Source organism: Scyliorhinus canicula, chromosome 11, assembly GCF_902713615.1.
Source record: "Scyliorhinus canicula chromosome 11, sScyCan1.1, whole genome shotgun sequence".
Taxonomy (NCBI): Eukaryota; Metazoa; Chordata; class Chondrichthyes; order Carcharhiniformes; family Scyliorhinidae; genus Scyliorhinus; species Scyliorhinus canicula.
This window is the reverse complement of record NC_052156.1, coordinates 18,724,385-18,736,035: the sequence shown is the minus strand read 5'-3', so window position 1 is coordinate 18,736,035 and position 11,651 is coordinate 18,724,385. Positions and strand designations below refer to the sequence as shown.

General features: G+C 45.5%; 1 protein-coding gene across 8 annotated transcripts in view; it reads left to right on the top strand.

Annotated features, from left to right (window-relative positions):
- Positions 1 to 4,959: 4,959 nt before the first annotated feature.
- celsr3 (cadherin, EGF LAG seven-pass G-type receptor 3) overlaps positions 4,960 to 11,651 on the top strand; it is a 295,892-nt gene continuing 289,200 nt past the window's right edge. For 3 of the 8 annotated variants that reach the window (XR_005462394.1, XM_038812388.1, XM_038812386.1), the window contains exon 1: positions 5,183 to 8,964. Coding sequence is in view for 4 of the 8 variants with exons in the window: in XM_038812388.1 (XP_038668316.1) it covers positions 6,096 to 8,964 (2,869 nt within the window). In the remaining 4 variants the exon portion in view is untranslated. Of the gene's footprint in view, positions 8,965 to 11,651 lie in introns of all 8 variants that reach the window. The other 5 variants (XR_005462397.1, XR_005462396.1, XR_005462395.1 and 2 more) reach the window with 4 other exon arrangements.

Genomic DNA, 11,651 nt, shown 5'->3' with positions numbered 1-11,651 from the left:
CATATGTTCTTATATTTTTACTAAAGCATCCAGAGAAGGTTGGGACCATCACACAAATCTGAGCTGAGCCTGTGATGTTAAATTGGCCCATATTAAATGGAATCAGAATTTCAATACATTTTGGAGTAGTTGATAATTTTCTGATTGCATCAAATCCAAAATAAGGATCCAATTTTCTTCCACTGACTTCCTGTTTTTCAGCAAATTAATTTTCTGATCACCACCCTACCTCAGCAATCTCTTCTCCTTTTGTATACTCTGCACTTCTTCAACACTACCCTATCACTTGTTCCTCATTGGTGGCTACTTTAAGTTCTTGCCCCTGGTACTTTTGCCCCCTAATACCTCTACCTTGTTCCTTTTCTCGGTGTCTTCAAAAGCCTCCTTACAATATTTGTGAGGAAATTCCAAGGAGTCAGAACATGCTTCAGAAACTTTTAATTTGTCACATTGTATTTGATATACTTTTGCAGCAATTTGGATTAGGCTATTATATATATTAATTCATGATAGGCAAAAACATACCATTTAAAACATGCAAATATTTTTGGGAAGGAGGTTTATCCCATCTAATTAAGACAACCCAGCAAGATCAATACAATTGCCTAGATGTAGCAAGCCATCCATCCATGATCAGGAGAACTAGCCAGGTAGATCACAGGAGCAAGACTAGGGGAGTTGCAGGAAGAGAAATAGGAACCATCAAAACAAGAACATTAAAGCCACCAGAAGCCTGAGAAAACCTGGCAGTGTAACAACCAGCGGGAGTGAGAAGACTAGCAGAAGGAGGGGAAGCAGCATTAGAATCTGCAGTTAGTAGCCAGAAGGAGCAACAGATGCTGTGGCAGAATCCACAACTAGGAGCCAGCAGGATCAGGGCAGCTCATATATTGAAGCAAGAGACTCAATAGGGCATGAGTTTGAGAACAGTGCAGCTAGGGTGCAGACTTCCACGTAAACAAAGAACTTTATACTACAACCAAAGCAAAATAAAGGGTTGGTTTAGCACAGGGCTAAAGAGCTGGCTTTTAAATCAGACCAAGGCAGGCCAGCAGCATGGATCAATTCCTGCCCCAGCCTCCCCGAACAGGAATGTGGCAACTAGGGGCTTTTCACAGTAACTTCATTTGAAGCCTACTTGTGACAATAAGCGATTTTCAGTTTAATTTTTTTCATTTCATAATGCAGATGCTAAAAATCTGAAATAAACATACAAAGTGCAGAAGGCATTTGATAAGGTGTCACATTAACGGTTAATGTGGAAAATAAAAGCTCATGGGTTAAGAGGACGTATTGGCATGGATAGAAGATTGGCTAGTTAACAGGAAACAGAGTTGGCAAAAATGGCTCTCTTTCTGGTGGGCAGGATAGGACGAGTGGTGTGCCACAAGGATCAATGCTGGGGTCACAACGTTTTCCAATTTATCGAAATTATTTGAATGAAGGGACTGACGGTATAGTTGCTAAATTTGCTGATCACACAAAGATAGGCAGGAAAGTAAATTGTGAAGAGCTTATACAGAGGATACAAAGGGGTGTAGATAAGTTAAATGAGTGGGTAAAAAACCTAGCAAATGGAGTATAATGTGAGAAAATGTGAAATTGTGCATTTTGGCAAGAAAAATAAAAAAAATAAGCTTATTATCTAAATGACAACAAATTGTAGAATTCTTAGGTGCAGAGGGAAATGGGCGTCCTCATCCATGAGTCACAAAAATTTAGTATAAATGTACAGCAAATAATTAGGAAAGCTAATAGAATGTTATAATCTATTGTAAGGGTAATTGATTACAAAAATAGGAGGTTATGCTTCAGTTGTACAGGGCATTGGTGAGACCACATCTGAGGTATTGTGTACAGTACTGGTCTCCTTATCCGAGGAAAGATGTAAATGCATTGGAGGCAGTTCAAAAACTGTTTACGAAAGGCAGAACGGTGGCGCAGTGGTTGGCACTGCTGCCTCATGGCGCCAAGGACCCGGGTAAGATCATGGCCCTGGGTCACTGCCCATGTGGAGTTTGCACATTCTCCCCGTGTCTGTGTGGGTCTCACCCTCACAACCCAAAAAGATGTGCAGGGTAGGTGAATTGGCCAAGCTAAATTGCCCCTCAATTTCAAAAAAAGAATTGGGTACTCTAAATTTATAAATGTTACTACTGGTAATGGATGGGGTTGTCTTATGAATAAAGGTTGGACAGGTTAGGTTTGTATCCACTAGAGTTTAGAAGACTAAGAGGTGACTTGATTGAAACCTTTAAGTCCATGTATTAACAGGGTGGAGAGGTTGTTTCCTCTTGTGGAATAATCTAGACCTTGGGGGGGTCATTTGTTTAAAAATAAGGGTTTGATCATTTAAGATAGAGTTGAGGCGAATTTCTTTCTCTCAGAGCATTGCGAGCCTCTGGAACTCTATTCCTCAAAAGGCAGTGGAAGCAGAGTCTTTGAATATTTTTCAGGCAGAGCTGGATAGATTCTTGATTGATAAAGTGCTGAAAGGTTATTGGGGTGGGCAGGAGTTTGGGGTTGAGGTTACAATAAGATCAGCCATGATTGTATTGAATGGTGGAGCGTGTTCAAGGGGCTGAGTGGCCTTCTCATGCTCCTAATTCGCTGGTCAAATGTTCAAATGAGATATGCATTGCCATTGATTATCAGGTCATTAGGTTGAAATGACAACTTGGTTTCTTTCATGACAGATACTGCCTGGCCAAGCATTGGCAGGGTGGCAATGGCACAATAATCCAGAGACCCAGGTTAATGTTCTGGGGACCCGGTTTGAATCCCACCATGGCAGATGGTGAAGTTTGAATGCAATCAATATCTGGAATTAACTGGTGATCATTAAACCATTGTTGATTGTTGTAAAAACCCATCTGGTTCACTAATGTGGGCAGCACGGTAGCACAGTGGTTAGCACTATGGCTTCACAATGTCAAGGTCCCAGGTTTGATTCTCGGCTTGGGTCACTGTCTGTGCAGTCTGCACGTTCTCCCGTGTCTGCGTGGGTTTCTTCCGGGTGCTCTGGTTTCTTCGCACAAGTTCTGAAATACGTGCTATGAGATAATTTAGACATTCTAAATTCTCCCTGTGTGTACCCGAACAGGCGCTGGAATGTGGCGACTAGGGGCTTTTCACAGTAACTTCATTGCAATGTTAATGTAAGCCTACTTCTGACAACATAATGAAGATTATTAAATTTAAAAAGAAATTAATGTCCTTTAGGGAAGGATCTCTGCCACATTTACATGGTCTGGCCGACATGTGACTCTGGACCTACCGTGGTTGACTCCAAAGTGCCTTCTGAAACAGCCGAGCAAGCCTCAGTTCAAGGGCAATTAAGGATGGGTAATAAATGCTGGCCCAGCCAGCGACGCCCACATCCCTTGAATGAATAAAAAGAATTTCAATGTTACAGTAATGTATCTCTTTCTTGCACTCTGAATATTTGAGTGTCTCTTGCTGTTGCTGATACTCCAGATGCAATGTTCGACCTCATCTGCAGTAATGGAAAAAGTCTGGAAACAGAAGCTAACTAATTTTGTTGCTTACATCAATCATAAAACATTCTTCTGAAAAGATGTTTTCGGACAATATGACATGCAGAAATTGTTTTTACACAGTATTGCTTGTTAGACCATGGATCATGATACTTTACTGTCATCTGCAATTTACCTTTCCTTTTGTCCTCCTGGCCCTTTCTCCCCCCCCCCCCCCCCCCCCCCCCAATTCTTTAACCACATACTAATACTGTTAAAACCCACAAGTACCTTACAAACTATTAACTTCCCTGTGGACCTTGCAGAATATGAGCTCCCTCGTTCAGGGGGTGGGGGACGGGACGGACTTCAATGTATAGTTGTAGGGTACATAAAGCCAGCCAATTAGGCACTGGCAAGGCAGACCCAGTTGGAATCTGCTGTGTGGTTTATAATAGTTATTGTAAATAAACTAAGTGTCTTTGCCCTACTCAGTGTAAAAATTACCTGAAAAAAATTACGTTTTGGGATGTGTCTGTCTGCCTTGAGAGGTTCTGTGAAAATGCTAGTTGTTATTTGTTGGGAGCTGTCTATGAACTGAAACACACAACATTGTAATGTTTTATTCATTAAATTTTTCAAGATTTAGAAAGTAACTTGAACTGAAAGGATCCTCAGCGGAGGTTAAAACGTGCCAGCCTCAGTGGGGACACAGAGATTTAAAGTAATTGGGAAAAGAAGCAGAGGAAAAAAACGTCTTTGCGCAGCAGGTGGTTGGAGTCTGGAACAGACTATCTGAGCGTGTAGAGGCAGGTTCAATTCAAAAGGGAATGCCATTTGAAAGGGAAGAATGTGATGGGAGGGAGGGGAGAAGAGGCAAGAGGTGAATGGCTCATTCGGCGAGCCGGTGCAGACACAATGGGCCAAATAGCCTCCTGCTGCACTGTAACAATTCTGAAACTATGATGGGGAGATGCCGGCGGTTGGACTGGGGTGAGCACAGTAAGAAGTTTTACAACACCAGGTTAAAGTCCAACAGGTTTGTTTGGAATCACTAGCTTTCGGAGAGCAGCTCCTTCCTCAGGTGCTGGCAGCACATCTTGCCAGTATCAATGATGAAGGCGTGTCCAATAGTCACAGCGGCCGGCCGGCTGGCGGGGCGGGGAAGTTGGGATGTACCATGCAGGATGAGGGAGGGGGGTGTATGGAGAGGTTGGCCCCCCTCCCCCCAGCCGGCAGGGAGGTGGAAGAGGCCGGTGGCGGGCGCCGGCTGCCATGTTGGAAGCGAGCGGAGCGAGGATGAGGAGATGTGTCCCGGCGCGGGGAGGAATGTCTGAGAGAGAGGGAGAGGAGGGGGAAAGGCGCTGAGGGTGAAGCGGGAGCCGGCAGGGGAGGAAGGGAAGGAGCGGGGGCCTGGGGTGGATGTTGAGCGGGGCTGCGGGAGGGCGGTGTCGGGCCCCGGGACGGCTGAGGGTGCGAGGGCCGCCCAGGAGCGGAGAGCGGCGGCCGGCGAGAAGGGGCTGACTGATGGCGGCGCGGCTGCTGACGGGCCGCCTCTCCCTCCACCTGCTGCGGCTGCTGCTCGTCCTCCCCGGCCCTTTGTTCGCGTACAGAGCGGGAAGCCCGGGGTCCGGCCCGAGCTCCGGGCAGCTGCCGGGGCCTGGCCTCCTGCTCGGCCCGGCGCCCTGCCCCGGGGATGTCCGGTCGCCCGGGGGAGGAGGAGGAGGCCGGGCACCAGGCCCGGCGCCCCGCTGCTGCTTCTGGAGGACGGACGAGAGACGGGGAGGAGGAGGACTCGGTGGCGGGGGCTCAGCCGGGGGGCTCCGCCTGCGCCCGGGAGAGTGGAGGAGGGAGAGAGGTTCAGCACCCAGGCCAGGGGGCGGCGAGGCCGGCCTCCCGCTCTGCCGCCCGGGGCCGGCCAGTAACTCCAGGAAACGGGGCCGGCCCGGGGCGGACGCCAGGTTTGGGTGGGATCTGCCCGCGGACTGTGCTGCCTGCAGGAGCCCGAATGTGAGGCGAGGCCAGGAGCAGTTGAAAGGTGGAGAAGGGAAGGTGGGATTTGGAATCTGTTGGAAACATTGCGAGTGTCACCTTTTAAGCACCGATAGAAGATGGTTTAAATGCTGCAGCCAGCAGGAGAGGACTCTGAGCCTAGACCAGCGTTACGGACACCAATATGTTAACCCGTGTTTGAGGGGGTGCCTGAGCCACATTCCAGTTAACAACAGGACAGGCTGCTCTGGATCGCCTGCAAGTGCATTCGGTTGTTTTTATCGCTTTCTAAATCCAGGAACCCGCGCTCGGTGTGTGAAAGGGTGCCTGCTCCCTGGGCGTTGTTTGCAGGAGGAGGTTTCAGCACCAGCTCCGAGGCGGACAGCTCCAGCTCCTCTCACACACACAGCGTCTATTCAGCGGCTCGGCAACCCGGACAACAGAACAAAGAGCTTCGGGCCACCCGCAACAAACCTTTCCCTTCCTCCCGGCTGTGGAGCCTTCCCCCGGCTACAATCACTTAAAACCACCAGAGGATGTTTGAAAACTCTGCTCTTTGGAACCCGGCCAAGGAGCCATGCAAAAAGCGATCTGCGAATCCTCTTCCAATTAAACTCCAGCAAAGCTATGCAATTTGATACATTTAATTCCCCATTTGGCAGGCGGGGGAAGAGAGCCGTCTTTCCTCTGCCATTAAGGAGAACTGGTAGATCGGTCAATCGTCGCCCTCACTTCCCGCAGTATAATTACCAGGTTCAGGTGGCGGAGAACCAGCCTCCAGGGACTCCTGTAATCTCCATTACTGCAGTGGACCCAGATTCTGGAGAGGCCGGCAGGCTGTTTTACTCCATGGCTTCATTAATGGACAGCAGGTCCATGGATTATTTTACGATCGACATAGAGAAAGGGCTGCTTTCGACCAGTAAAATTCTGGACAGAGAAAGCATGGACCTGCACTATTTCCGAGTCACGGCTGCCGACCACGGCATCCCCCGCCTCTCTGCGACCACCATGATCTCCATCACAGTGGCCGACACCAATGACCATCACCCAGTGTTCGAGCAAGCCGAATACCGAGAAGCCATTCGGGAGAACGTAGAGGAAGGTTACCCCATCTTGCAACTCCGAGCCACAGATATCGACTCCCCTTCCAATGCCAATATCAGGTATCGATTCATGAATCAGCAAGCTGCACACGCCGTTTTCGACATCGACGCCAGGTCGGGTTTAATTACTACCCGTGGATCAGTAGATAGAGAGACCATGGAGAAATACTCCTTGATTGTAGAAGCCAACGACCAAGGTAAAGACCCTGGTCCAAAAAGTGCCACAGTAAAAGTTTACATAACGGTCTTGGATGAAAATGACAACGTTCCCCAGTTTAGTGAGAAACGCTACATTGTCCAGGTGAGAGAAGACATCAGGCCACACACACACATCTTGCGAGTTACTGCCACAGACCTGGACAAAGACAACAATGCTTTGGTCCATTATAATATAATTAGTGGAAACAGTAGGGGGCAGTTCTCCATCGACAGTATCACTGGTGCCATTGAGGTGGTGACACCTTTAGATTTTGAGGTGGAGCGTGAATACGCTTTACGTGTTCGTGCTCAGGATGCAGGGCGCCCACCCCTATCCAATAATACAGGAATGGTCAGTATTCAGTTGGTGGATGTCAATGACAATGTTCCTATTTTTGTGAGTACCCCGTTTCAGGTATCGGTTCTTGAAAATGCCCCTCTTGGACACTCTGTGATCCATATCCAAGCTGTGGATGCAGATTATGGTGAAAATGCCCGTCTGGAGTACAGACTGACAGACACAGCCCCAGACACACCTTTTGTGATCAACAGTGGAACAGGCTGGATCACAGTGAGTGCACAACTGGACCGTGAATTTGTTGAACATTATTCCTTTGGCGTAGAAGCGAGGGATCATGGTTCTCCATCTCTGTCTGCTTCAGCAAGTGTCACTATTACAGTGATGGATGTTAATGATAATCGACCAGAATTTACCCAGAAAGAGTACTTTATCCGTTTAAATGAAGATGCTGCAGTTGGTACCAGTGTACTGACAGTAACTGCAGTGGATCGAGATGTGAATGGTGTGGTCACATATCAGATTACAGGTGGGAATACAAGGAACCGTTTCAGTATCAGCACCCAGGGTGGCACAGGCCTCATTACACTGGCATTGCCTTTGGATTATAAACAAGAACGACGCTATGTCCTAACAATTACTGCCTCTGATCGCACACTTCATGATACGTGCCATGTGCACGTCAATATCACAGATGCAAATACACATCGGCCAGTGTTTCAAAGTGCACATTATTCAGTAAATGTAAATGAAGATCGTCCAGTGGGTAGCACTGTAGTGGTAATTAGTGCTACAGATGATGATGTTGGAGAGAATGCTAGGATTACTTACTACTTGGAGGATAACATTCCTCAGTTTCGAATTGATTCCGATTCAGGTGCCATAACACTACAGACCGAGCTTGACTATGAAGATCAAATGACATACACACTTGCTATCACTGCCAAAGACAATGGGATTCCACAGAAATCTGATACTACCTATGTTGAAATCATGGTCAAGGATGTCAATGACAATTCACCAGTGTTTGTAAATGTTCAGTACCAGGGCTCCGTCTCTGAAGATGCCCCACCTTTTACCAGTGTCTTGCAGATATCGGCTACTGACCGTGATGCCCATGCTAATGGAAGGGTTCAGTATACCTTCCAGAATGGTGAGGATGGGGATGGGGACTTCACCATTGAACCAACATCAGGGATTGTCCGAACTGTCCGAAGGCTCGATCGTGAGAGTGTTCCAATATATGACCTCACTGCTTATGCAGTAGATCGAGGGATACCTGTGCGTAGGACTCCAGTTCACATTCATGTCAATATTTTGGATGTTAATGACAATGCACCTGTGTTTCCTGCTGATGAATTTGAGGTATTTGTGAAGGAAAACAGCATTGTTGGTTCAGTGGTGGGGCAGATCACAGCAGCTGATCCAGATGAGGGGACAAATGCTCAGATTATGTATCAAATTGTGGAAGGCAACATTCTTGAGATCTTCCAGATGGATATCTTTTCTGGAGAACTCACAGCTCTCACTGACCTGGACTATGAAGCAAAATCCGAGTATGTAATTGTAGTGCAAGCGACCTCAGCACCTCTTGTTAGCCGAGCTACTGTGCACATTCGGCTGATTGATCAGAATGACAATAGTCCTGTCCTTAAGAATTTCCAAATAATCTTTAACAACTACATATCCAACAAGTCAAACACCTTCCCATCAGGAGTCATTGGCAAGATCCCAGCCTACGATCCTGATGTTTCAGATCGACTGTTCTACACATTTGAGCAAGGGAATGAGCTGAGTTTGATGAATCTCAACCAGACAAGTGGAGAACTGCGACTGAGTCGGAAGCTAGACAATAATCGTCCCCTAGTGGCATCCATGTTGGTGACAGTCACAGGTAAGCTTGTGAAGTGTTTAGCATATGAAGTTCACTTGTAGGAGGGTTGTCAGGCTGCTTTGACTTCTCATCAATGACAGTGTGTGGTTATAATATTGGATTAGAAGCCTAAAATGTCTTGTTTAAATTCCATTATGGCATGTTGTGAAATTAAGTTTATGAGATAGTAGCTGAACAAAATGATCTAAAATGCTGGATTACCATAAAAACCCAACTGGGAAGGGAATCTGCCACCCCTTACCTGGTCCACCCGAATAATCCACATTGCGTGGATTGTCTTTTGATTTCTGAAGTGACCTAGCAAGCCACTCGGGTATTCAGCTATGACTCAAGAAGGCCCACCACTTTTTTGTGGTGACTAGCATTGTACAAATTCTGGGAAATTATATCTCAATTGAAGCAGTTGATTTGCTCTCTTGTAATAATGTATATTCCTGATTTTTAAGTGGAGCTGCATTAGGACTTGTAACAATGCTTGCTAACAAGGCTGTAATATCCAATTTTAAGTTTTAATAAAAAGTATACATTTCTTATTCTTAGTTATTATAAAAACAGAAAATGTTCGAAATACTCAGCAAGGTCTGGCAGCATCCTTGGAGAGTGAAACAGGGTTTCGGGTCGATGATCATTTTCTCTAGTGATGCTGCCAGACCGGCTGAGTATTTCCAACATTCTCCGTTTTTGTTTCTGATTTGCAGCACCCACAATATTTTGCTTTTGTTTGTCTCAATTGTCATCAAAGTCAATTGAAAAATTCTGCCCTGGTTGAGATTGTGTAGCAGCAAAAATTTATCTTGTCTAATGGCTGATCTGGCTTTATATACTCCTGTAGTAGTTATCAGTATTTTAAATCATAATGCAAGTGTTTCAGGGAATTACAATTCAAAGCTGGTAACAAGCAACACTTGTATGTAACTGATGTAAAATATATTGCGTAAACTGTGTTTATATGCATTGTTTGTTTCTTTTAACTAGCAGTTTGCCATACCAACTGGAACACTTAAGACTATTTGCTGAACTTTTAGTGTGCAGTACATTAAGAGAAATTTCACAGCAGTGCTTATTTTGCATGCAGAGATTGAATTTGCATTCAGTTGACAGCAAATGGCGATTATGACCTGCACTTGTCTGCTTCACCATTATAGTCGGAGGTTACAGGCAGTTTGAAAAAAGTCAAACATGACTTGTGATGTGAGTTTCTAATCTTTGTGTGCCACCTAGATTCAATATCCACATACAACTGATCTTGTTCAGGCCTCTGGTAATGTCATAAACTGTAACTACAGTAAACATGGTTTATGTAATTGCTTCTGTGAGTGGTTTGTGATCTTGTTTTGGCGATACTGGTTTCAGATTCATTGAGAAAGATAGATAAGCAACAAGAGCCAAGTTACAGCATAGCACAAAGGTTTAAGAGTACGGATGAAGATGAGAAAAATCAAGATGTACTGATTAAACACATGGGAGATGCAAGGAAAAGGAATGTGTTGGATGAGTTTTGTGAGTAAGGAGGACATTCAGTCACCGTAGTAAAATAGTGAAAGCCAAAGTTGGCTGCAGCAGAACGAGTGAAGTTGGAGCCCAGAGTGATACAAAAATGACCATAAGATGAGCTTTTTCAAGTATACTGTCTAGGAGTGTGAGATTTTAGAGTCTGGAACTGTATTCATACAAACATTATATGAGTTGACAAAACGACATGTATGACTTCAAAGGCCAGATAAAATGCCTTCTGAAATAGATGAAATGTTAAACCTATATCTAAGTTTTCTTAAGGAAAGGCAGATTGAATTCAGTCTGGAAAGGTGAGTGGTAGTGCACTGGGGAAGGCAAGCCAAGCAAGGAAGGGAATACTCAATAAATGGGAGTATATTGAGAGGTTGAGGAAGTGAAAGACCATGTCCTCAGGTTCTTGAAGGAGGCAGGCCAGGTGGATAAAGTGGTCACAAAAGCACATGGAATGCTTTCCTTTAATGGGTGAAGTATTGAATACAAAAGCAGGGATGTAATGATGTAACTGCATAAAATGCTGGTTAGGCCACAGCTGGAATTTTGTGTACAGTGTGGTCATCACATTGCAAGAAGGAAATAATTGCTCTGGAGAGAGTGCAGAGGAGATTTACAAGAAAGTTGCCAGGGCTTGAAAATTGCAGCTGTGGGAAGAGATTAGACAGGCTAGGGTTGTTTTTCTTAGAACAGAGGAGGCTAAGGGGAACCTAATTGATGTGCACAAAATTATGACGGGCCTCGATAGACCAGATAGGAAAAACTTGTTTCCCCTAGCTGAGGGGGTCAATTACAAGTGAAAATGAAATGAAATGAAAATGAAAATCGCTTATTGTCACAAGTAGGCTTCAAATGAAGTTACTGTGAAAAGCCCCTAGTCGCCACATTCTGACACCTGTTCGGGGAGGCTGGCCTGCCTTGGTCTGTTTTAAAAACAATAAATGCCCCTCTTGGACACTCTGTGATCCATATCCAAGCTGTGGATGCAGATTATGGTGAAAATGCCCGTCTGGAGTACAGACTGACAGACACAGCCCCAGACACACCTTTTGTGATCAACAGTGGAACAGGCTGGATCACAGTGAGTGCACATTTAGCCCAGTGTGCTAAACCAGCCCCTGTGGACATGGATTTAAGGTGATTGTAGAGGATTAGAGGGGATGTACATAGAAACATGCATG